At 34.7% G+C, this 27,178-nt stretch overlaps 2 protein-coding genes and 2 pseudogenes across 2 annotated transcripts; 1 reads left to right on the top strand and 3 right to left on the bottom strand.

The window, feature by feature from the left end:
- Positions 1 to 1,203: 1,203 nt before the first annotated feature.
- LOC141812177 (synaptonemal complex protein ZEP1-like) lies at positions 1,204 to 26,643 on the bottom strand. The gene is made up of 18 exons (XM_074700212.1): positions 26,484 to 26,643; positions 26,339 to 26,388; positions 12,271 to 12,478; positions 12,063 to 12,188; positions 11,379 to 11,477; positions 10,469 to 11,145; positions 10,135 to 10,383; positions 9,938 to 10,066; positions 9,798 to 9,866; positions 9,606 to 9,716; positions 8,007 to 8,114; positions 7,823 to 7,933; positions 7,668 to 7,754; positions 6,496 to 6,585; positions 6,321 to 6,419; positions 2,155 to 2,241; positions 1,991 to 2,062; positions 1,204 to 1,302 (listed from the first exon to the last, which is right to left on the bottom strand). The coding sequence occupies exons 1-18, from the start codon at positions 26,641 to 26,643 to the stop codon at positions 1,204 to 1,206; spliced, it is 2,631 nt and encodes an 876-aa protein (XP_074556313.1).
- On the bottom strand, positions 13,796 to 18,249 carry LOC141812290 (uncharacterized; annotated as a pseudogene).
- On the bottom strand, positions 18,328 to 19,690 carry LOC141812289 (uncharacterized; annotated as a pseudogene).
- LOC141812287 (vacuolar cation/proton exchanger 1a-like) lies at positions 20,077 to 21,739 on the top strand. The gene is made up of 8 exons (XM_074700334.1): positions 20,077 to 20,448; positions 20,650 to 20,718; positions 20,829 to 20,885; positions 20,970 to 21,023; positions 21,116 to 21,245; positions 21,353 to 21,443; positions 21,552 to 21,623; positions 21,704 to 21,739. Exons 1-7 carry the CDS (start codon positions 20,077 to 20,079, stop codon positions 21,601 to 21,603), a joined length of 825 nt encoding a protein of 274 aa, XP_074556435.1. The 3' UTR covers positions 21,604 to 21,623; positions 21,704 to 21,739.
- Positions 26,644 to 27,178: the final 535 nt, after the last annotated feature.

Here is a 27,178-nt window from a genome sequence, read left to right as displayed (position 1 = left end):
AAACATCTCCCCCTAACCTTCACAATGTAAAAAATAAAGATGCCCCAGAGAAATTGCAAAAAAAAAAAAAAACAAACAAACAAGCAAACAAAGAACTGGTGCAATTGCCAGTAGAACGGCCCATCACTTTACAATTTTCATAGAACCGTTTTTCCAGGGCGCAGAGAGATTCACAGCATTTATAGAAGTTTCCAAGTAACCGTCACTTATAGGTATTTGAGCATTTCGTGCAGGGAATGCAAGAAATGCAAAACATGCGAGGATTAGAAAAGAAAAGGAGAAAAGAACCTTGTTTTTACCTGTGTCCTCTTTCACTTGCTCTTCGCAAACTTTTGACAAGGGTTATATAAGGTATCAACTATTTCTAGAGCAACTGGATGTCTCTGTTGGATGATGAGGGTAATAGAACACAAGTGATGAAAGAAATTATCGGTTGTTTGTAATAACCTCGATGTGCAGCTTCCAAGGAAGTGCTTGCAGTTACTTGACAAAGTTTTCAAGGAGGTCTAGGACAATAGTAGAGAATACAAGCATTCATCCAGGACTTCAACTCAATTGCTTGAGCATTGCTAGCATCGAAACATAGACAAAAAAAATCATCAGATTTGACCTGTAAATGATAAGTTTGTGCTTATAAAGAACTAAATTTCCCTTTGTGCAGATAGCAGCTGATGCATGCTTGAATTTTCAAGCAATTGTTGAAGAATTTGTTTAGGGAAGAACAGTTCTTCCAAAACATTGTGATTACATATGGTTGTACATGGCATAAGCAATCTGCATGTGCAATTTAAAGTCTTTACCTAAAATTTAATGTATGATAGAATAAGCATTTTATTGATCCAACTTAGTTATTCCCCTCATAAACCTAGGGAATACAGATTCCAAACTATAGTATTTGTTGTTTTGAAAAAATATGACAAAGGAGCTTTAGTTGCGAAAATATTTTGATGTTATGGAGATTATTCCCTTGCCTATTACTTGAACACAATTTCTACAAACCATATATTGAATGAGAAAAAAAGAATCTATTTCATGAGCCAAACTATAAAATACATATTTGTATTGTTTCTTACTGTAGTTTACAGAGAAATGGTCAATTTTATTCCATCAACTTAGCTTGATGTAGATTTTGAGGCATGAAAGTATAGTAAACAAATAACATAAAGATAGACGATATACAAATAACATTGAGAGGCTTACATTTTAGTCAAATGCGTATGGATCATCAGTATAAGGATTCAAGGAACCCTCTGAGAACAAGTCACCAATATTTGTTGCATGTGGATGGTTTCCCCCACTTGCCTACACAAGAAAACAATAAATTGTGGAACTAATGAATGATACAATGGATACATATATAAACTATCGCTCTGAGAAAGTGCATATCAAATAATCACAACCAAAATGCTTGTTTTGATCACATTATCAATTGACTACCAAAGGCTTGTGTTAAAAACATCTTAAAAGCAAAAGACAACACTATGCTTCCATCTTACAAATCTGTATCTGTACAACATAAATTACTATTTCTGGATGCCCAAACCTTCAAAAAGCAACAGAAGGTGTTATTATATAGGAAACTCTATCAACAAGACCATTGTGAGCTATCACTGCTAACCAACTAAGAATACTAAGTGTTTAAATATTTACTAGTAAAAAAATATGTTAGAGAATTAGGTATATGTCAGTTTTAAGACAATTAGAGTGACACACATTTAAGCGATGATAGCATCCATAATCAATGTAAAAAAGCAACTAAAATTGCAGAAAACTAGAACTTGGGCAGGTCGTTTGCATGTTCACTTGATAATGAAACCAAGATTGCCCCTCAAATAAAAGAAATCAACACGGTAGTATTGACTAATGAAATGTCTACTTGAATAACTATGTAAATACTGAAATTATTGCATTAGGTTAACCAAGGAAGCAGCAAGAACTCATTAAATATTCTTAGGAGTAGCTGGATGATAATAAATTCTTATAAAAATACCTCCTTGATCTTTGTTGTGTCATGGACAGCATTAGGGGACTGGGGGTGAAACAGCCTCTGACTATTTGGCTCCTTAAAAAAGATCAAACATAAACACCCATCAAATAAAAGCATAAACCTTGGCCTGCAAATTTAAAGTGATTCATTGAGGTTAGTATATTTACCCCAAACATGACTGTGCTCTTTGTCTTTCTGCGCTTCATAACAGTTGTCCCATTTGAGGTCTCAATTTCATATTCGCGGCGGGTTACCTGTTATAATTGGAATCTCCTGAATTCATTTGATAATCAAAATCATTGCAAAACAAAAGTAACTTGTAGAGATACAGTTTCAGCTTACCTCAATGAAAAATCTACCTTGCACATGTGTGTGCATATATAAAGATTTATACAGCTATTTTCAAAAGATATTTTACTCAAACTTAATTACTGAATTTGCTATGGATGTCAATCTAGGTGTTAAATATAGTTGTCTCTAATGAGTATTACATGTAATCAATAGAGATGTGGAGATGACCTCTAATATCTAAACTCTTCATCGACCACTTTGTGCTTGTCGATTTAAAAAATGGTTGTGTCAAACACTTAATCCACACTCATGTTAGAAAGGTCACACTTAAAGAACTTTTTTTTGCAAACTAATTACCATTAAGTTTGTCTTACACATGGACTTCAATAAGTTTGTCTTACACATAGACTTCTATACAAAGAATCAGCCATATATGGATCATATTTCCTTCATTGATAAATTATTGGAAACTCCATAAGTGAGCTCTAAACTTGTCCAATTTCTAGTCATAAAGGTGTACTCATTCAAAGGGTCATTTGAAATTGTTCGCATGATTGGAGCATACGAAAACTTATGGCTATCACAGTAGATAATGAAAACTCAAACAAGATTGCTATCTCTTTCTGAAAAGGAGAATTGACAACAAGATAGCAGTATCTTAAAAGGTTATTTTCTTCATGTGAGGTGTGTTGCTAATTTCATCAACTTAGTTGTCCAAGAAGGATTTAATACCTCACATGCTTTTGCTTTTGCTTTTGCCATTTGTGTCTGTGAAACACTAGGATATTTGAGACAAACTTCATCTAGTTTGTAGAATAATAGACTCTCTTAAGCCTTGATGTCTCTTCAAGATGGGATTCCATTTATGTGATATTTGGTGTACCTATGTGTACCCTAAGATAAGACAGCTTCAGAAGATTTCATGAAGATCTTTATTTAAGGCATAACCATGATTTAAAATCTTGTACCATGTCAGGTAGCACGGTCAAATCATTCCAATAAATTACCAAAACTTGATATTATTAGTATGCAATGTCTCCTATGTCATTGTTTCAATTATGTTGATGCGTACATTTTATGTCAACATTTAACACCCCTTAGTATGATAGAACACATGTCAAGATGAATTGAGATAATGTTATTATTTTTGTGTAGATTATGTTGATACAAGATAATGTCAACTATTTCAAATGAAACCTAAAGTTTAAACTTAAAAGTTGTCTTATCTTCTTTTTCTTCTTCATTTCCTTCTTCCATTTCTAACTTGCCACTGGCATCATATATCAGAACATTGGCATGATACCAAAATAGTATCACTTTAGTCGAAGACAAAAACTCTGATACGGGTGGTTTTGAACCTCGGGGATAACTTATATTTGGATATGGGCATGGATGACCAATTAAGCATGATTGGAAAGTCATTAAAGATACATTCAAAATGCATCACATATTTTATCATTTCACTCAAATGTGATAGGTCCAGTTGCATGCTTTATTTAAATAATATTAGTCAGATTGCTTCAGTTTCAATCAAATGGTCAAGTAATGATTATCTTAGGCATGAGTTTCAAGAAACAGCTAAAAGAATGAAAGAGAAATGAGATAGTATTAGAGAAATACATAAAAAATGAATTTATCATTGTTCATAATCGTAACACTTGATCCTAGATTGCACTTACTGAAATGCATAACAGAGAACGCTACATAGTGAACACAGTGAAGGATGCTTTATATAGTTTATTCAATGAGTACAAAGAAATGCCAATCTAATGAATAAGAAATAATGGAGAGTCATTTTTATTGAAGTTTCAAACTAAAGAGATACAGAAGTCAAGAACTTGTGTTAATTAAGGAATCACTTAATCAAAAAGTTGGAGAACAATAAAATAGAATCATACTATATTTGGTCTATTATACGCAGTCTTACCCTGTGTTACAAGAGATTATTTTCGAGACTCGAATCCGTGACCACAAGGTCACATGGGAGCAACTTGGCCATTGCGCCAAGACTCCCCTTCACATTCTATTGTTAACAATACTGTCTTCAAAATGAAAGATGAACCATTTATTATTTATGTCCCAATATAATTCCTTTTTTTTTTTGGCTTAGTTGGTCTTTGGTAAGTCCAAGTGCATTAAAACTATGCATGCTTGTTTATTTTTTAATTGAATAATAATGCTAGTTTTTTTTTTTAGAATATGATTCATATTGAAGTTGAATACTAGTTTTGCACTGCTCTAGTTAATGCTAAGCAAAATTGAGTGCTACTGGCTTAGTTAAAGCATGACCCAATTTTATGTTTGCAGCTTAAAGCATGAAGCAAAATTGAATGTTTCTGGTAATTATATATTTGAAGATTCAATTGCTAACATGAACTGTATAGAGTTAATGCTATATTTCATGTTTAATTGACTAAAATACTATGCCAATTCAGTTTGAACCAACCAAGCTGAACTAATATAATAATTTCAGTTTGGTTTTAGTTTTGTTTATAACCTTTTTTGGTTTGATTCTTTACAAAAAGAATTTCAGTTTGACTTAACTGGGTTTGGTTTGAACTGAATAAAACCCATAGCACTATGATCTTAACCATTGGATTGACAATTTTTGCATGCAAAAACTGCAGCGATTTTTTGGTGCCTTCTCTCAGTTGATCATGTTGATCATCTAACTTGCCACACTCTTGACCAAGGTTTAAAATATCGAGCCGTGCCGGAGTTTCGGTCCCAGACCGGAACGATACAGTTTCGGTACCGTATCGTACCGTGCCAGTATAGTTTCGGTATTTTTAAAATATAAAATATATTAATTAAAATTAAAAATTTAATATAAATATTTAAAAATAAAAAATAATTTTTTTGATAATTTTATAGGATTTAATAAAGCCTATTTAAATTACCCCACATTATAATTTTGAACTATAGCTAGGAATTGATTATCAAAATCCAATTAATACCTAAGTTAAAAAAAAAAAAAAAAAAGATCGCGACGCGCGGGAAAAAGATCGCGACGCGCGGGCGGCTACGCGGCGTGTCGCGGGGCTCCGTCGGCGTCGCCGGCCCCGGGCGGCGCCTCCGGCGGCGTCGCCGGCCCCGGGCGGAGCCTCCGGCGGCGTCGCCGGCCCCAATTTTTCCCCGATATCGGCACGCGCGGGCGAGATCGCGACCCCGCCGCCGCGCCGGAGGTGTCGCGCGACCCCTCCGGTGAGGCCGCCGGAGTCGCGCGACTCTGGCAGCTGGGATGGCGGGTGCCGGGCCGTGCCGGTGCCGGTCGGCGGGCGGAACGAAAAATTTCGCCCGTTTCGACCGGCTCGGCACGAGATTTTAAACCCTGCTCTTGACCTTGCTATGTGGTCAACATCTAAGTTGAGACCTAGTCGGTCTTATCCATCATGCATCTTACCCTCTAGGTGAAAGTATACTCCCAGTGTTCCTAAGGTAGTTCAGCCTCAAATTTATTTCCCGTGTGAGATTTCATCTTGGCAACTTGTCTCTTCCTGTGTCACATCATCACTGCTCGTTATGTGGTCCCATTAATTGTGACTAACATAAAACTGTTGTCTTGTTTATGACAAAGACCTAGTCTTTATTACTTGTCATAGGGTTGTTGTTTCCAATAATCCACTAAGGGCAATCATTGCTCCACACTATTAATAATATCCACCATAGCCTCGTGTTTTCTAAATTATGCCACTATACATTTGTACATTGATCATATAAAAAGAGAAAAATAAATAAAAACCACAGTAGATTGAAATGAAAAATGCATCTTTGTCTAGGAAAGAGCACGTGATGCTTTTTACTAAATTCATGTGTTAAATAGTTACTTCAAGAGTTGCTAGCTGACTAGCCAACACACCTAGATTTTCATTAGTAGACCCATCCAAGCCCATAGGAAAAAACTGAAATTTCAGCCTCATTTAACATATTTTCTAAATAATCTATGCAACACTTGTAGAAAACAGTGGACATAAATCGAAGCCTCAGATAACAATGAAGCATATAGCTATGATGATGAAGAGGATTGAGTAAACTTAAATACCTTCCTCCTGTGCTTAGGAATATTGCGTGAACTTGGCTTCTCTACTTTCTTCATTATGCTACTCATGGGTGTTCGCATGACTCCTGACAAACTCAAATCCTGAAAATATAGTACTTGATTGCTAACATGCTAGAAACCAGTAAGTTGTTGCTAATCAGCAAGTTCAACTGAATACCTTCCTTCTGCTTTCTGGACTTGTTAGTGCAAGTTTATGTTCTTTCCTAACAGATGGTTCCATCATCTTTATTGATGAAACAGAGAATTCCTGGAAAGGAAAAATTACATAACCATCATCATTTTAACTTTCAGATCCTATTGTCATCAACTTTACATAAACGTCAAAATTACATTCTCAGTGTTCTTAAAATGCAAGAACAAAGTATACAGCAAAATTAGGGGTATAAACGAGTCAAGCCGCTCGCGAACTATTTAGGTCTTGGTTCGAAAAAAATTCATTCGAGTTCGTTTGATTAAGTTATCGGGCCAAGCTCGAGTCTGATTTCGAGCTCGAAAACATTATCGAGTCGAGCTCGAGATTAACAGTATTTGATTCGTGAGCTTGCGAACATATTCATTAAGAGGCTCGTGAACATATTCGTTAAGAGGCTCGCGAATATGTTCGTTAAGAGACTCGTTTATCATATATATATTACATGAATTATAAATATTATATATTAAAGAGTCGAGCTCGAATTAAGCTCGTTTAACTTTTAAACGAGCCATTTTCGAACCAAGCTCGAACTAAGTTCGTTTAACTTTTAAATAAATCATTTTGGAACCGAGCTCAAACTAAGTTTGTTTAACTTTTAAATAAGTCATTTTTAAACCGAGCTTGAGCCATGATGAACTATTTAATTTCATTACGAGCCGAACTCAAGTTTAAAAATTAAAGCTCAAATCAAAGTCGAGCCGAGCTCGAGCTTAGGGAAAACGAACTGAGCTCGAGCCTCTTACTGTTCGGCTCGACTCGGTTCGATTACAACCCTAATCAAAATATGGAGCATTTCTTCCAAAGAACTTTCCTAGATTAACTCCCATCTCTTGAAGACATATTATGCAAAATGTAAAATATAATGTTTATAAAAGAGATAAAAGCAGCATGAAATATATAACACTTTTCCTAATCTAAGTAGACAGATATTCTTATCAGAAAATCTAAATTAAGTACAACACACAATAGCATATGAATAGACAGGAATGAGCAATTGATAATAATTATTAGAACAGAACAATGTGGGACTGACTTACAACAACCAAGTCTTTTATACCACTAAGTGAAAGTTTGCTAATGTGGGACTGTCTTAAGATATAAAACTATCCATGTATCAAGTTCTCGTTAGTAAAAACCTTTTTAGAGTTTGCTTCCTGGTCAACTTGTTGATTTTGACTCATTACTTTCCACTGCAATTGTAACAATGTTCTCTGCTTTTCTTCCTGAATGAATTACATAAATGACACATTAGAACCAGTAATGGATTAACAACTATTGTTGGCATTAATACCCTTGATTTCTGCAGTTCCAATTCTTCTTGCAATTTTTTGGATTCATCTTCATGCTGCAACATCATTGCTTTTATTTGAAACTCATGCTCTTTCCTCAATGATGAAATTCTCTACATTAATGAAATCTCCAGCTTCACAACTTAGACAAGAAGCCTGCCAAGTAGTTAGTAAACTTGCAGTTACCTCCCTCAGTTCATTTTCAGCCTGTAGCTCTACTCTTTTTAGATCTTCCCTTTGTTGAAGCAGAAGTTTTGATTCCTTCTGCTCAAAATTTTTCTCTATTTGACTAACCTGGAGATAACAAAGAGGACAAAGAACATACATAAAAGGAATAAGGTAACACAGTCTACTGAGAAAAATTAATCTTAAAATTTCAAAACTAAAGACTAATTGTCAAATTTCTAGAGACTGAAAAAACAAGCATTCCTAAGATTTATAAATATAATGTTCTACATCAAATCAGGAGAAGTTTCTCTTTAGCAAGCACAGAAATGCAAAGTTCCATAGTTTCACAAAAGCAATGAATAAAGAAGATATAACTATGGGATAGAAGTTCAGACACTAGCAGTCATGAGCAGTGAAAGAAACCATGAGATTACCTAATTTGCTTCAGTCATACACAAACCATAGGTATATGCTATAAGCAAGCGTATGCATTCCATTCATTTCCATCCTTTTCTATTTATAGTCATGAAATGTTGTTTGCTCTCTTCCAAATATTGTCTCCTTAAAGCTTAAAATATAACTAGAATGAACATCAATAAACATACAGCCAGTTTATGTATATTTGTAATACATGCTGGTGTAACTTCGTGTCTGATATGATTTTTAAGCTAACTTTTATATTGCAAGAGAAAATACCAAAGCTATTGCTGCATAGAAACATGAATAAGTAAAGCCCTAACAAATTACTAGTGAATAGTGATTGGACTCAATTAGAATATTGTCTGGATCTTTAGACAACAGATGAAGTTACCTGACCAACTAATTACTTCTGAAGAAAAGGAACATGTTAACATTTCAATGTTCGTTTAGATGTTGAGAAATACCCAATTGGTTTGTCTATACATAGATGATTGAGCTAATTTGCCTGACTAACATGTCTACCCTGACCAACCTAAATTGCCCATGGAACTCATCCAACTTGACTACCTCACCCAACCCAACTGCTCAGTCGCCCTATCCGATCCAACTAGCTTGGTATGCTTGATTGTGTCATACGGCCCATCAAACCTGATAAGAACCTAATCAATTCAACCAACCAATTTGACCAATGCGATCCAACTGGCTCGTTCAGCTTGATTGACCACTTTGCTCGTTCATAATATATATTTTTGGAGGGTTAGAGTAAGAATGTGTATTTTTTGAAGAATGTAGTATGAATAGGGAATCACAATTCCATGTGAATTGGTACTCTGAGCTCATTTTGTAATCAAATATAGTATATATATTTTGCTAAGCTTCACAAGGTTGAGAGGTAGAAACAAATGCCTCATCTGATCCATGACAAAGAGAAACAAACATCGAAGCTATTGGATAATCTAGCTAGGTGACGAAGGTGGACGAAACTCCTTGAGGTAAAAAGGAGTGGAGAAGAGAGATATGAAAGGTAGAAAATTGTTTTGTTACAAAGCAATTCAGATTTAAAAACACCTTTCAATTCTTGAACTAAACATCCTGAATGGGAGTAGAATAACAAAAACCTTCAACCAGAAATTACAGACTACTAAAAGCAATTTCAAGCTTTGAGCAACACTTTTTAATCTAACATAATAAGCATACCATTGCAGCATGTTCCTCCTTAACGCGCATTAAGCATCGTTGTGATTCTTCTTTATTTTCTGCAATTTTTTCATTGCATCTCCTTTCTGTTTCCTTTATAATCTTGTCTGCCTGGAATTTCAACAACCAGATATAAATTTCAAATATTCATCTCATCTAGATGAAGAACCTTAGGAAAGAAAGAAAACAGGCCTTCTCCTTTTCAGCCATAGCAACATCCAACTTTTCCATCTCATACTTCTTCCGGATATCACTGATTGCCTGCCAACTTGATCATTTAATGGTGGGTACCACAATGAGATTGAGAATACAAAAACATTCAAAAGCAGTACCTGATCATTTTTTTGAGATATATCTTTCAAATGCTTTGATAACTCCAGATTCTTTCCTTCAAGCATCAAATCATGCTGTTTTTTGGCTTCACTTAGTTTGATTTCTGCTGAAACTAGAGATTCTTGAACCTGAACATTTATAGAGTCAATATATTCCTAAAACATAATGAAACCAACAATAATATAGATTTTGTTGCCTCAGCTTTTTGCTCTTCCAATTGTTTTTCTCTCTCCATAAAACTTGTAAGAAGTTGTTCCTTCTCATCTAGAACTTTATGAAGCAGAATGAGATCACTTTCAAGTGAAGTAATCGTATGATCGCGCTTAGAAATCTCATTCTTAAGAGCTTCTGTCTCTTTAGCTCCTTCCTGTGACACCAACTGCAGCTGATCCAGTAAGTCACGCTTCTGTGCCTCTAAACTGGAAATATTCTCTGACAAATTTTTCTGAAATATTCAAAGTGTCACATTTTATTAAATTAATACTGCAACTTACCATCAGAAGTAAATTAAAATGTCAAGTTTCACAGACCCCCTGAGCCTCAGACATGGCATGAGATTCTGATAAATCCTTGATTTTCTCCCTGAGTTCTGTAGTCAATTTTTCTGAACTACTCTTATTTGAAAGAAGATCCTTAATTTTAGTTTCCAAGTCCCTGATATTTGCTTCTGCCAATCGACACTCATCTGCATGTTGTACCATGGAAAATTCTTGGGCTTTCTGCAGCTCCAAAATTCGATCATTTTGCTCTTGATTTTTAAATTTGATAGCATCATTCTCTGATCTGCACTGTTTAAATTCCTCATGTAGCTTATCAAACTTGTACTGAGCATGCTCACATGTTAACTTCTCCTTCTTCTTAACCAAATCACAATAAACTCCAATTGAAGAGAATAACATAGAAATCTGATTTGTGAGAGATGCACTTTCAGTATGTAGTTCAGATATCATAGTAACTAAACCATTAAGTAGCTCTCTAAGTTCCGCAAGATCCTGTGATGATTTCTCTATTGTTTGTGCAAAATCTATGTTGGTACTTTGGAGAGAACTCTTTTCCTTTTCCAAGTTCGTAATAGTAGTTCTCAAGCATCTGCAGGTATCTTCCTTTGAATTCAATTCATTAAGCATCTCTTCTAATTGAGAGTCTAGAGACTTCAAGTTAACCACTTTGTCTTCAATTATCCCATGTAGTTCTTTGAGTACAACATCTACAAGCAATAGCAAGATTGAATCATAGTGCAATTTTTCATAACTCAAGAAGCACATTGAAATTATGCTAAAATGCAAATTGACCATGATAAAATCAAGTTATAGTGCACAATAAGGATTCTTATTATTGGCATATTCTCTATATAAATAAATCTACAAAAATGACAACAAGCTTGCTACTCATGGTAACATTACTTTTTTATCTGGAAAATTCAAAAGACATACGGTATACCTTTTTCCTGCATGGCATTCTTGGCTGCATCACGATGATCTCGAAAGCATTTTTCAACTTCCTCTTTCTCATGCTTAAGCTCCAAAAGCTCTTGTTTCCCTATAAAGGCAAAGCATTGTGCGTATCACATTGTAAAATAGTAGTAATAATTAATTATGTATAACAAGTCTCAATTGTTTAATGCCAGGTAGCATATCAAAGTGATAATACTATCAATTTGTTTAATTACATTAAGGTATGCCACCAAACCATTTACTTAAAGCTCGTCTGTTGATGTGTTGATGGATCATCCTTGATTGTGTTAGTGCATCTCTGAAAATTAGCCCCATCTGTGAAGTCTAAAAAATGATTGTATAGTTTTGTTCATACAGGATAGAAGATTTTCATTATATGTTCAGCAATTCCTTTTCCTTATATGTTCAGAAATTCCGTTTCCTATCAGTGTGTGTGTGTGTGTGTGTGGAATTGTATATATATAATGAAAATCTTCTATCCTGTATGAACAAAACTATACAATCATTTTTTAGACCGCACAGATGGGGCTAATTTTCAGAGATGCACTAACACAATCAAGGATGATCCATCAACACATCAACAGACGAGCTTTAAGTAAATGGTTTGGTGGCATACCTTAATGTAATTAAACAAATTGATAGTATTATCACTTTGATATGTAGACTTTACCTGTGAAAATCATAGTGTTTGCACTCTCTAACTTTGCTGATAAATCATTCAAAATTTTATCAAATTCATCAAGAGCTTTTGAAGTGTTCTCAAGCTTTCCTTCTAAGAATCCCTTAGTCTCTTCAGCTGTCACAGGAAAATAAAATTCCAAGAATAAGATGAGAATGATAATAACTAAATAAGCAGAACCTCATCACCCTGGTTATACCTGCACATGTCTGACCAGCCAAGTGCTGCAGAGTTTCAGTTAATTGATCACATATTGTATTGGTTGAAGAGAGCTTAGAGTCTAATCCGCCCCAGAGCTTTGTGTCTTCTTTTTGCTTAACTTTAAGCTTTGCATTCTCGTTTAATGCTTGTTGCAATTTCGTTTCTAGCACACGTATCTGATCTGTTGCCTTTCTCAGTTTTGTTTGCTTTAATATTAAGCACATAGAGAGTTAGGCCAAAATGAAATTACCACAATTCTCATCAAAAAACATGAGAAAGGCTTCCTGCAACTTTAGTACAGAAAATTTCAGATAATGTAGATCATGTCTTTTCTAAATTAGATTTAGCACTGCCAAGGTTAACCATTTTCTACCAAATCAAAACTAAATTTAAGGGAGAATGAACATAAAGTTATTATGTCATGATTTCAAAACATCTAAAGCACAATCCTATTCCATCTGAATAATGAATTTCAGAAAAAGAATAAAGTGACAGGAAAAAACTATAAGAGGCAAATTATTAATGCATAGACAAAATGAGTAGAAAAGGGAATATCAAAATGAAAAAAAAAAACAATTAAGAATGTAGGTCAACGTAAAATTGTGAAGCACACTACATTCATGATTTACAATTTCGAGTCATACTGAATTTTCATCCAGGATCAGAACGATATGGTTTCGGTACCGTATCATGTCATGCTAATACAATTTTTATGCTTTTTATTTTTTAAATATTAGTATATATTAATTAAAAATTAATTTTATTAATATTTGATTGTTATAAATGCTCACTATTGATATTATTTTAAGCCTTTATTGCTGAGTTCATATTTCCATATTTTTTCTTAAGATGTTTAATATCTACTAAATTTTGCAGTAGCTATAGCAAGGTACAAATTCAAATTTTATATTTTTATTATTATTGCATATAATAAAATAATCTTAATCAGTTAAAGTTGTATTACAGAGACATTGAGTCCAAAAACTTGCATGCCATGAAAATGGGTCTTCAACTTCAAATTATCACAAATTTAGAGATTGATAATTATGAATATTGCTTATATTATATTTATATAGATGTATAGTAAACTCAAATTCTTACAGCTTCAGATTATTCTTTTAATTTAATGTATTTTTTATATTTTAAAGATATTTAAAATTATCAATCTGATTTATGAATGTAGATAACATAAAATTTTATATTATCCAGTAAAGAAACGATAGTATGATGGTTTTAACTTATTAATATAATATATACAATATTTATATGTATAATAGTTTTTAGATAAATATGTGCTTACTTTGTATATTTTTATTTAAAAATTATTAGACAAAAGCAAATAAATATATTTCTCTTTTAAAAAAATTTGATACATCATAATACCTTTGCCAATACCAAAAGGAGTGTCATGAATCGGATGGAAGCATTGGTTCTTGCAACATCCTAGTTAGATCAACCCCATAGTTCTCCAACACCCAAATCAAATAATTATCCCATGACATACAGTATTGATATTGGTTTCTCTACGCGTCAATCAGCATGTCTTGATTCACTATTAGAAGTTAGACTTGAAGCACCACTAGAATCAGAACTAGTACAGGCATGAGATAAAAATAAACATATATCCCCGAGCTCAGATATGATGGATCACCATATGATGCATCAGAGCTATAATAAGAAGGTTGAGATGAACTTCAATCAGAATCAATCTCAGCTAAACTCTCTTGCATATCTCGATAATCATGAGCTTCCCTTTGTTTGTTACCCTTATATCGACGTTGATACGACTCTTAATAGTTCTAGCTCCATGATCACCATCTTGGATTGAATATGTGTGACCTTGCTCATATGTCCAAGGCTTGAATGTTGAAGTTGAGGGAACATAAGTTTCACAATCACCAAGTGCATCGCCACTATCATCACCTTCATGAGTACTTGCACTGTTATTGATAACATTATTATCATTTCAAACTTCTTGTCTGACTGCAGTACCAGAAGGTGATGATGTTTCGTCACTCTCATCATATTTTTGCTCATCAATTGCATCAAGTGGATTTTCACCAATCCTCAATTTTGCTTTTTCGCTTAAAAACAGAAATTTTGCCTTTTCCTTTCTCTGTAAAAAAACTGGAAGAGCTTTGCCTTTATCTATAGACTTTAATTGGGTTGGGGTTGGGATTGGGGTTGGGGTTGGGGTTGGAATGTAAGATACTAGAAATTTTAGGGTTAGGATTAACCAATTAAAAGTTGAATTTTAATTAGGTCAGATTAAGTAGGCTGAATCCCAAATTAGCCAAGTCATTTAGGTTAATAGGTCGGATCTAGAATTAGGTTAATTTTATGATTAAATAAAGGAGATGAAAAGATTCGTCTCGCAAAAACGAATCAAACAAAACTTGTTTGGATTAAATCGGAGGTCGTTTGGTTAGTGAACTAAGTGAATCAATTATTATAGGAAACTCTAAATTTTAAACCGGTTTAGTCCAAACCCAAATCCCGGTTTGAGAAGTAACTGTTACTCCTTAAAAAAACAAATTGAATCGCAACGACCCCGGCCCCGATTCTCCGCGCGACCCGCGACACTGACGCCGCATCCAACGCCGGAATCCTCGTGGAGGAAGGGCTATAAGGTCGTGGCGGTCGAAACCCTAACCCCTTGTCCCTCCCTTCCTCCGTCGCCGACCCCGCGATCCCCTCGTTGCCGGAGTTAGCCGCCGACGCGTGAAGACCAGCAGCCTTGCTGCCCTATCCGCCGCCTCCTCTCGCCCTCCTCACATGAAGACTGTCGCCTTCGTCACTCGCAGCACGGAGAAGAAGCCCTGCAACCGCTCGAACCAACGCCGCCTTCCCTGCTCAGCCTTCACTGCCGAAGACGCCCGACGCCGCCGAGTCGCCCTGCCGCAATCCTCCGCCACGTCTTCGCCGCCCGTCACGTGGAGAAGACCCCGCCATCGCCTTCCTCGCAGTACCCTCTTCCTTTTCTCTCTGTTTATAGCCACCGCTACCTCCTTCTACTTCCTCCTCTGTTCCAGTGGCCGCCCAAGTAATAGCCATGTCGCCGCCAACCGGAGCTTGATTCTAGGGTTCTGATCGGAGGTAAACATTCTTGAGCCTGATTTATTCCTGTTTGATTAGGTTTCGGTGAGGAATGGGGATAGGGATTTCTTGGATTTGAGCCCTATTCTGTTTACTGTTTTATTGGATGGTTGCTGTTGAGGTTTGGTTGTACTGTTGGGTTTAGGGTTCGGTTGAAGCTAGGTCTTTGCAAGTGGGATTGTTCTATTAGAATTTGAAAAAGAGACAGAGATGAAAATTTGATAAAAACCTAGTTAGATTTTGGCTTCACATGTTTCAGAGTATGGCACATGATTTATTAAAACCTTGCAATTTATCCTCAATGCTTACTTGTATAAATTGATCATAGTTTAGGGTTAAATAAGGTTATTAAACAAATCTATTATTTTTATGCTGCAATCGCTTAGAATGATAGAATTCCACCATATCTTCATGGAGTTGTACCATTGTCAAGAACGGATGGATCTGGTATTGTGAGTTTTAGTTGAATCAGAGGGTAAATTTGTAAATCCTAGGTTTGTAGGTTGGTCAAGGAATTATAAAGGAAATTAATATAATATTATACTTAGTAGTGTTGTATTTGTAAATTTCAGGACCTTGATTGGTACGAAGAGATTCTTATTGCGATGATTCGTCAATCAGATGAGTAATCCCTGTATTTGGTCAATACAGGTTCAATTCTTTCCTAATGCATGTTATTTTTCTGTTATTGTTGATTAGATACCTTAATCGTACTCCTGTTTCTTGTTATCTGGATACCTTAGTTATACTCATGATTATCTCTTGCTTGTCCTTAATTCGGTTGACCTTATGAATCTCTATATTATTACTCGTATGAACCTTTGGTTATCTAGTAATTAAGACATATTGTCTATGCATGTTGATATTGGTTATTATTACTTGATCATGACTTCATGGTGCTTGATGACGATTATAATTCCCAATGTTGTGAGTCTATCGTCATTAATAAATGGCTTGTACGCAGCCGGGTCAATGTCTTGTGTCCTCGTCACCGTGGAATGGCGGTATTCAAAGTATGAAAGTGATACTCGTAGAGGTACTCAGATAGTATGGAAGTGATACTTGAGGACGAGTATGAAGAACAGACATTGGTCATGGGATGTATGTAGTTATACATAGCTACCTACTATTTTGTCACCAGACTACTTTGTTGTAAGGCTGGAATTATGACAGTGTGATGTCGGACACCCCCAACGTCATATATACGTAACTGGGACGAGTGTGGCAGTTGCATCATGCATATGCTTGCATTATGTGAATTATATAGGTAATGGACTGTATATAGATGTTGCATTTGGTTGTATACTTAGTTGATCCTTAGTTGATGCATTTGGGTGTCATTATCATTCATGTTATGCATATGGATTATGATAGTTTATTCACTATTAGTGTTGATCACTAATTGATTTCTGTTATTCATTTGTATATCTTGAATACTTTTGCTTATGCACTGTCCATCATGATTATCCATTGAGTATTTTGTACTCACCACTCAGACCCTGGGATTTTCTGTCTCCCCAGGTAGTAGATAGAAGATTACTGCTGATACCAGAGGAGATCTGCCGATTATGCCATCTCATAGCTGGAGAAGTGTTTCGATGATGTGATTTTACTGTGTATGGATTTTGATTTGTACCCGTGTATATGGATTTGTTGTGCTTCCGCTTACGTGGTTTCTGATTTCGTAGACTTGTAGAATTTAGTATGTTTTGAGGTTTTTCGTATAATTGTTGTTGCTTTTCGTGGTGATACATCTTTGGTATGTTATCGTGGTAAGCTATTTTACTTGCATGTGTTAGATTGGTTTGTGGCCGTGTGAGCCTTTACTTATATAGTTTAGCATTGTGGTATACTTCATGTATTGTATTATTGAGTGGTCGGATAGGCCCTATGTTGTTATATACTCAGGAAAGTTGAATTGTTACAGGGGAGATGCTGTCGAAATTTTTCGAACAACCATCTCTCGAGGCGTGACATGGAATGTTTGAGAACGTGTTGGCCAAGATCTAGAAAATCGAATTCTCGGTCAAAAGTTTCATCATCATCATCTTCCTCACTGACATCTCCTCTAGCTTGTACTTTTTCAATCTACTGAGTAAAAAATTGAGATGGTCGTGGCAGATCACCTACTTCATCAAATAACGGATTCTCAACCTCAAATTGAGATGGTCGTGGCAAATCACCTACTTCATCAAATAACGGATTCTCAGCCTCAACAACACTCCACCAATCCATCATTAGATCATCCTCAATTTGGATAAATCCAATATCAAATGAGTCTACATCACTAGACTCTTCTTCCTTCTCTTTTATTATTGCACTTAGTTGAAGACACATATTATAATGAACATAAACCATCTTCTCCAAGCGACGATAAGAAAAATAATTTCATATTTTGTATCAATGTGGAAGAAAGTTGACCAATTTCTCTCACAACCACTTGAAGACATTGTCTGCGAGAAAATTCGTACTGCAACCTTTTTCAAATTTGGGGTTGATCTTCCATATTGTAAGATAAATAAGAATATAATTAAAATAGTATTCATATGTGTTGATAATTAGTAATAATTTATGTTATATTTACGCATTCATTTATATCTACATGACACTACAAAAGGATCATCAACAGAACCATATGTCTCTCAAAATAATTGACTGTCATTAATAGCCTCAGTAGCAGATTTTATATTTGTTTGTAGCCTTGATATTACATTTCTGAGAGCCACTAGCATATCATCATTTGTAACTAGACTATATTAGTATTGATATGTCTGATTGAAATAATAACCTAAAATAATTAAACATATATAATTATTAATAGTAGTATTAAAAATTCTTTATTAAAAAAATATGCACTTGCCAAACGAATATGTTTTCCCATTTGATTGTCCCATCTTGCAATGATAATATCAACATAATGTTGATACTTGATTGGTGATTGTAAACGTCTCTTAATTTTCTCTTTTGCTTCATGAATTGACTTTAATAGGAGAAAGTGAGTCGCAAACCTAGTTACTCCTGGTCAAAGAATCTCTCCGTTAACAAATTTTCTCATTAATCCGTGAACTCAATGATGATTATAGAGAATTTTGTTATCAACTTACCTCTTTTCACTACCTTCTTCACTATGTCGAGTTTATTGATATCTATCATCATCAAATCTATATAGTGTGTTGCGCATGGTGGCCAAAATAATATTTGATGCTCTTGCTCCAACAACTCTCCAGCTCTTTTAAAGTTGGCATCATCGTCCGTAATCACTTGCACACTATATGTTCTGCATCTCTCTCTTGAACTACATTATCCATCAAGCTATATATGTAAGATGCATTATGATATTCTACAGTTGCATCAATAGATTTATGAAATATCAACTTCCTATTGCAGTATAGCAAAAAGTTGATAGTGCTCATTCGTGTAGATCTTATACAATTATCACACATCAACATAACTTCATATATGTCTCACTGCTTCTTGCATGATAGGATACAAGTTTTGATATCTTCCACTTGTTCATCCGAATACAAACCAACAATTTCATATACAGTCGAAGGTTGAATACCATGATTAGATTTTGGGATGTTAGACATCATGCTACGGTAGTATGTATTGTTTGTTGTATTAGGAGAAATTCGATTGAAATAAAAAAATTTAGCAATACTTTACCTGATTGATTTCTTCTTATCTCGTGTATTGGAATCATTAATCGTAGTGTACTTGCTAGCTTGGTCTAGGAATGCTAGCAAATCAATATTAACAATATCAATTGTACGCCTTCGTCCTATAGAAAGAAAGAAATGACAAATATTACCGTGTGTTGAAGTAACATGAACACTTGCACTCCTCTCCAATGTTATTACAGTAGTTGAGTCACTTCCACTAGCACCAATTGAACCACTTCCGTTAGCGCCAACTATATCACCACTATATTGCATATGTTGCTCATACTCATATTGAGTTCAAGAGGCACTAAAAGCCACAAAAAGTTCTTCGTCATTTGGAATATCTTCACCACGACCTTCAAGTATATCATAGACCAATTCTCCAGATACTCGTCTGTCAAAAATTTCACATTGTTGTTGTTGTTTGTACCTCAGTTCATTTTTGCCATTAAGTTCCTCCTTTATTGCACAACGGATTTCTTGAGAAATGTTTAGACACTTAAAAACATCCGAATATCCACCAGCACCATGTTGTTTTAGACATGTGACCACACCGACATTTTCAATAATATTGCAATGCAAACATTGCCAATGAAATTGATTCTTAAGTAGGCATGCATATTTCCAAACTGGATCATAAGACTGTTATTTTGGTGTCATTTGTCTACCTATGCATTAAAAAGATAAAATTATTCATAACAAATAAATATAATAAATATTCACAATTTGTAACATTGACAAAACTAACATAAGAAATAATAGCCTATTCATAAAAATCATAAAATAAGAAGAATATCTAGTTTTAACAAAAATACTAAGGGTGCGTTTGGTTGGGGGTCATCCGTGATTACCTTGGTTATCCATCCAAAGTTATCAACCAAAATCTTGTTTGGTTTAGGTAATCGACGATTCCCAAGTAATGTTTCATGCCCGACACGTCAAGCAAAAGAGGGCATCCAACCCGAAATTGAAAAACCAAGGAAAACTTAGGTTTTTTTTATTCCAGGGTTAAGCGAATTTTCTTTACAAAATTACCCCGAGAGCCTATGTCCACGATCGCGAAACCCTCCACGAGCGAAACCCTCCGCGAGCGAAACCCTAATGGCGGCGGCGATTCGAAGCCTTCATCCACGGCGAACGATCGCAACCCTCCTCTCCGCTTTCCAAGATTCGAAGCCTTCCCCTTCCCCTTCCGCTTCCGCTCCTCCTCTAACAACATGTCATGGCGAACGGCGCACAACATGTCATCGTCGTCGCTGCGGAAGAAGTCAGACTTGTCTCTGGTGTTGAAGGTGCGCTGTGGACTGGTCAGGGACCTGCTCGCTAATCTGCAGGAGATCTTCCTTGGCACCAAGCTCTGCATCCTCTTTCCTGCCATCCCTCTCGCCGTCGCCGCCAACTACTTCCATTTCGGACGTGTATGTTTCTTTAATTAATCGATAACTCCTTTTTAGCCGTCGTGCCTGGCATGTGTTTGTAGAAATGTCCTACTGGGATTTTCAATTGTTTTGCTGTTGGAGTTTGAGTAACAAATGGTTGGTGGCTGTTAAGACGTTGAAGAGTTATTGTTTGACACTGATAAATTATATGATTTTGGCTGTTTGAGAATTGAGAGACAGGAATGGCTATTTGCTTTGAGTTTGATTGGCCTCACTCCACTTGCTGAGCGAGTCAGCTTTCTCACAGAGTAAATTCTCAATTCGTTTCTGATCTTGATCTTTCTCTATGGTATTATAACCTTTTCTTTAATGTTTACTCGATCCCAAATAACTTTTTTTTTCTTGATTTGTGTTGGCAGATAGATTGCCTTTTATACTGGTCCAACCGGCGCCATCATTTTCGCTTTCAAGAACAAGTTGGTAGAGTCTTTACTCATCATTGTATAGTTTAACTATGTAATTGTATGAATAACTGAGGTTTAATTGTTGAACTCTCACAGGATATTACTCTTGGTGTTTCCCTTGGTTCAGCAACCCAGATCTCCATGTTTGTTGTAAGGATTTAGTTTGATGTAGCTTTGAAATGAAATGTTGTCTATATGTGAAAGAATAGTAAGCTTACAATGTTTTAATTTGCCCTTTTAAGGTTCTATTATGTGTTATTGTGGCTTGGATAACGGGAATCAAGATGGATCTTGATCTTAATCTGTTAGAAACTGGCTCATTGATTATGGCAATACTAGTAATAGCATTCACTTTACAGGTAACTTGTAGGGGTTTGCTTGCTAGTTACACTAACTTCTGTTGTTTTTTTAGTGATTTTGAAATGCTAGGATTCAACCAAAATTCTTCTTTAAGACTCAACTAATGGTACCTTTACAAGATGGAACTTCACATTACTTGAAGGGGCTTGTTCCCTTGCTATGCTACTTGGCAATTGGTGCATGTTTCTTTGTTTTCAAATCCCCATTTGAGTAGGTCTTTAAAAAAAATTAAGTCTTCTCCGTAAGTGCATCGATTTGGTCATTTTGGTTCAAAATTTATGATCTCTGATGTAAATTTAACTGCACTAATACATGAAGGCATCAGCCAACGAGTTCCATAACCAGAACAGCTGCAGTGACTGAGGCCTAGCTAATAGCTAGTAAAAAATGGTAAATTATTCTTCATAATTACCCATTAATTTCCTACTTGTTGGTTTTACTCTTGAATTCAGCACGAACTTTGCTTGCAGAGCAGGAGCAGGTGAATTGCTGCTTCAACCAAACCATTTTCCCCTGAACTTCTTGGATGCATGTCATTTTGGATTGAACTTAAGTTATGTTTGTGTGAATTTTTCATTTTGTGTTTGTGTGAATATATATATGATTCAATATTATGAATGAGTAGGTGTTTGAAGTGTTTTGCATTTTTGATGTATACTTTGATTTGTAATTGTTTTGAATATGACTTTTGATATAGCACTATATAGAGCTTATCAAAATATGAATTGTGTTTGTGTGAAACTAGCTTTGCCAAGGAGTAGTGTATGTCAAGTAATATTTTGCCACAGGCAATATTTATTTTCATGTATTCCTAGTTTGAAATGTAAATTTCTAATTGGCATTTTCAATTTCTAATCGATTTTTGATTTATTCAATTCGGTCGATTCGATTTTGCTCAAATACTTATCTCGATTTGTTAGAGCCTCTCTTAAGATAATTTAAAATTTTAAAATTTATAATATATATTATATTATTAATATTATAATTAATAATTTAATTTAATTTTAAAAATAATTAAATAGCAAATTAATTTAATTATAAAAAATGATTATAATTGAACTAGGGGTAATATAGTAAATGTTAAAGTAAGTAATGTATTAAAACCTTCAAACAAATAAGGTTTTATCTCATTACCTAAGATTAAACCAAACAACATTAGGTTATGTTTTATTCCCTATAACCTTGATTATGTGATTACTTGGTAATCGCATAACCAAGGTAATCACGGATGACCCCCAACCAAACGCACCCTAAATACATAGAATAAATATCTTCATGCAAAAACATTATTTAAAACTTTGAACAACTATTAAAATGACAATAAATTTTCATCTAAGATTCATTACACTTATAAACATGTTAATACAACTAAGACTAATCACAAATATAAGTAGTGGATATCAATATAACAATAAAAAAACATAAATGAATATAAAGAAAAATACTAAATTATTAAATTTAATTATCACTAATTTATAACACAACTTTTACATTATTTTTATAGTCATATATTTGCAAATGATATTATTATAATATAAGGGCAATGACATCGGTGATTCACTTCTTAATAGATTTATTAATAGTTCATTTACTATATTTATATCATTGGTGACATATATACATGTTGATTAAATAATGATAATTAAAAAAATTATCTTAATGGGTGATAAAGGATGATAATAACTTAGAGTGATAGTAGTAACTCTAAATATTGATAAAGAACTAAAATGAAAATAGTAACTTAACTATAGATATATTTATATAACAATATATGAATAAACTAAAGAAGTTAAAGAAGAATTTAAAGTTGTAATATCAAATGATGACTTATTTTAGTTTCTTGACCTCCTAAATAAGATTAACTTCTTGCACATCTTTTCTAATTACCCACTTAGTAAATTTAAGCTTAATGTATGTTTTCCTTCACCTACAGTTTCACAAGCAAACCCTTTTGATATCATAGTTGGTTTCAATTAGTAAATAGAGTTGCTCAGAGATCTTGACATATTATTTCCTAATATGATTTTATTTCTATGTATTTTCGTTCTATTCAATGACCTTTTGTTATATATGTTTTTGTTGTATTTGTAGAAAAATTATAGAAAGAAATATATGAAGTTTGTCGAATTTCTTGGTTATCTTGAGTTAGTGATTGTTTGTATAGAGTCGACCCCATCTAGTGAGATAAGGTTTGGTTGTTGTTATTGTTGTTGTTGTGGTTGCTTCGTATGGCTCTTGGTCCCTTTTATCACACTATCACCAAATAGGATACCATACCTTACACCTATGGTGCATAACAAAAATAGTTGCTTTATATATATATATATATATATATATATATATATATATATATATATATATATATATATATATATTAAGGAACTAAAACAAGAATTCAAAGTTGTGGTTGTTCATATGGCTCTTGGTTCCCTTGTATCACACTATCACCAAGTAGGGTACCATACCTTACACCTATGGTGCATAACAAAAAAAGGAACTAAAACAAGAATTCCAAGTTGTGATATAAAATTTGGACTTGCTTGATTTTAAATTCATATATATCTTTTTGGATTACCCAAATTAGTGTACACTTTTTGTTTTTTCTTCAGCCTCTAGTTTTTTTTTATTTTGTTGTACTTTAAATTGATCTTATAATCTTTTTGCAATTTTATTGAACATATAAATAAATAATGTTTGTTAACCTTCTTAATTATCTTGAGTTAGTAATTAGCTACATGGGTCTTGGTTCCCTTTTTCACACTATCACCAATTGGGGTACCTTCTAGTAAGTTAAAATTACACCCACGGGGTGTGATATCAAAATGCAATCGAGGAAGGGGAAAGGAGAGTTTGCAAGGGTGGCGAAGTAATTGTGAATATGATTATGATTGGTGGAGATCGCATGTAAGAAACATAAAAAAGGAAATAGTGATGGCACTTATGAAGATTGGAATAAGGGAGTTGTAAAAAGAGAGGAGTGGGTGAGTATGACTGGAAAGGTAGTGGATTGTGAATCAACAAAGGTAAAGAAGATACAAAGAAAATGGGCGGATGGAAAACATGGATCATTGAATTAAGATTTCATCTCTAATACCACTTGATATAGCACAATGAACGAGCAATTCTCATCTAAAGAAAAGGAAATGAAAAAAATCATATTATCTCAAAACTTCTCCATGCATAGGATCCTAACATCTTTTAATAGATTGATAGCAAAACATATTCCGCATGTTATCATTATTCAATAACAACTTTATTAAGACTTTTTCTAAAAAATTATCAACCTTTAAGATCTCTAAAAATTTATTAAACAAACTTTAATGTTCCTACAAATTATAAAAATTAATGATTTGGACAACTTTGAACAATTTTAAATAAAATTAAAATTTTTAACAACATTAGTTATCCTTTTGGGCATTCCAACACAGCCAAGCCTATGTTGCAAGCCAAATCTAGCGGTGTACTAGCAATCTAGAAGTAGTGACACCATGCTAGCTAACGTGATTCACCATATGAGCTCTTTTGAAGAAAGCAAATTTTTCTATGACTTTGAACAAATGGAACTAAAAACATGAAGATGTAGGACTTTGGAGAAAAAATTATAGAGGAAGAGAAAGCCGCCAATGGAAGTGACCACCCATTTGGAGGGTTTCTAGCCACCAAAAATAGCAAGAAAGGAGATCTAGATCATCCTTTAATGCACCATTATGGTGGAGACCATCTTAGCACGGGGTTGATTACCTTAGGTACCATCTTTAAATTTAGAGTGAAATTGGCAATGGTTGAGATATTTAATTGTTCTTTTCAAACTATTATGTGATGCTCGAATTTCCTCAAGATAAAAAATTCTATACTTCTTGTTTTGATGATTAGTGGATTCCTCTTCTCATGATTTTTAACGCTTGTTATTGCAAGAGCTTTTTGGTGTTCAAAAAATGTTTACAAATTCTTTTTCAGATGCATGCTTTGATTACTTGATTGATCATGGTTAATGTGTCACTATTTCCACTGCATGTTGTGCTAACATTGCTTGGCGGTGACAAAGATAATGACATACTGATTCATTGCCTAAGTACAATTATATCATACTAGGATTTGGGACTACTGTGTCCAACTTGAGCTGGTATTTCAGATCATGTATTCCAGAGGTGGTGAGTCAATCACTATCATGGCATGTAATCTAGTGTGCAAAGACTGAGTAAAGACTAAAAATGTTATGCATATATGCCCTAGAGTCCTTGCCTGATAAAAAGAGAGAAAAAAACATCTTGCGTTAGCCTGGTGGTGATGTGATGTGCACCTGATGGTACTATAATAATGTAATATTATCTAGTTTTCCTGTTCAATCTTATTTGTTCTTGTTGTTTTTTTGCCTTGTTCGCATTGTCTATCTTATTTCTAGGATATGTAGTAGTTACTCAGTTTCTAACAACTGCTACCAAAGAAGTGATGCATCCTTAGCAGTGGGTGTTGGAATAGTACAGCAATCCTAACACAGCTCTGAGTTAAAATCAATAAGCTTCGATTAACAGTGTTGACACATTCATTCTCTAACTTATCTTGAAAGCTTTCTCTTCATTAAGAATCTAAGTTTTGGAGGTATAATAACAAAATCCAGTTTGACTACTGTAATGGATGAATAAAGGTTCTTCCCTAATGTAGGAATTAGGCTATCACCTCCCACATCTTGTTATTACAATTCCCTAATGTGAATGTAATGTAGTTTTTCCATTTGATCAAAAGACAAACCATGTTGGCAAAAAAGGTCGTGACATCACATAGTGATCAGCTGAGTAACATGGTGTGCTCCATCATATACGGTATCTATGTTCTACCATTCTTCGTTTAAATTTTTTTTCTCTCTCACGAGATCAAAATTTAAACTTTTGCCATACAATGTATGTGAAACTATTTTCATTTAAATTTCCATCGAGTTACCCAAATAGATTGCTCTTATAGTAGTCAAATATACAAAGAACAATTATATAAAAACCAGAGTGACTAAAATTAGAAACTTAAATGAGCAAAACGCATAGAAATTAAGAATAACACATCAAAGTGAACGAAAGGAATAAATTAATTAATCAAGGAGAAGTGTCATATACCGCAAATTCAAGGTCAGTTTTGACGGAAGCCTGATCTTTGACCAACTTTTCTGAAATCAAACGACACACAAAACCAAGTCATCAGAGAGAAGCATCTGAAAGCCAATGCAAATCTAAATGAGCATCCAAAATAAGAAATACCAACCCGCAGTGAGCTTCAAATTCACAAAGCTACCGTAAGAGGTCGAATCAGACGAACCCCTTGGATTGGAGACAGCAGGAGCCCTCGAGGGTCCTGCAAGCGATCCGGTCAAGGATCGAAAGTTCTCTAAACTCTTCAACGAAGACAACCCTAGGCTCTTCATCAAGCTTACGCGATGAAACTTTGCGTAGAAACCCTAAGGTCGCGAGTCGATGTCGTCGATCTAGGAACGAGAGTTCACGATTAGACCTCGAGGGTGAGGCAGAAGGGGAACGAAGAGACGATGATCTGTTTGCCCTTGAAGCCGAAGATATCTCGGTGATTTGAGAAGAGAAACCCTTGAAATTTCGTTCGTCGCGGGGAAGCGACGAGAGCTGCGAGCGAGAGAGTGGAGAAGCAGGGGAAGAAATGATCGTTTCGAATTAGTGCTCGATCCGCATCGCTATTTTTGGTATTTATAGAAGCGCGGCAAGTTTGAATACCGCATTGAAATTTTACATTTTGCTTCCAATTTTATCGTTATTTTTGCTTCGCTCCATAAAAGCCAATGCAATTGTTATTTTTAGCTTCACCCTTAGAAATTTAAGATATTGTCAAATCCTTCCAATTTTACCGTTATTTTTTGCTTCAACCTGATGAAGTTGAGAGAATGTCAAATTTTGCCCTAATTTTTATATCATGTTAATTTCACCCCTCCC

Source organism: Curcuma longa, chromosome 18 (genome assembly GCF_044706935.1).
Source record: "Curcuma longa cultivar G26 ecotype Majalengka, Jawa Barat chromosome 18, ITB_CL_G26_1.1, whole genome shotgun sequence".
In the NCBI taxonomy this organism is placed as follows: domain Eukaryota; kingdom Viridiplantae; phylum Streptophyta; class Magnoliopsida; order Zingiberales; family Zingiberaceae; genus Curcuma; species Curcuma longa.
Note: the sequence above shows the minus strand (reverse complement) of the source record. Positions and strands in the feature narration are given on the sequence as shown.

What these genes read in the sequence shown, in the direction of transcription:
- LOC141812177 (XM_074700212.1), bottom strand. Translation starts at nt 26,643, where the DNA reads ATGAAGAGCCTAGGGTTGTCTTCGTTGAAGAGTTTAGAGAACTTTCGA. An exon ending in TGGAACTGCAGAAATCAAGG is followed by an intron (nt 7,755 to 7,822) that starts GTATTAATGCCA and finishes TAATTCATTCAG; the next exon opens with GAAGAAAAGCAGAGAACATT. An exon ending in TTCCTAAGCACAGGAGGAAG is followed by an intron (nt 2,242 to 6,320) that starts GTATTTAAGTTT and finishes CAATTATAACAG; the next exon opens with GTAACCCGCCGCGAATATGA.
- LOC141812287 (XM_074700334.1), top strand. Translation starts at nt 20,077, where the DNA reads ATGTCCACGATCGCGAAACCCTCCACGAGCGAAACCCTCCGCGAGCGA. An exon ending in ACTACTTCCATTTCGGACGT is followed by an intron (nt 20,449 to 20,649) that starts GTATGTTTCTTT and finishes ATTGAGAGACAG; the next exon opens with GAATGGCTATTTGCTTTGAG. An exon ending in ATTTTCGCTTTCAAGAACAA is followed by an intron (nt 20,886 to 20,969) that starts GTTGGTAGAGTC and finishes GAACTCTCACAG; the next exon opens with GATATTACTCTTGGTGTTTC.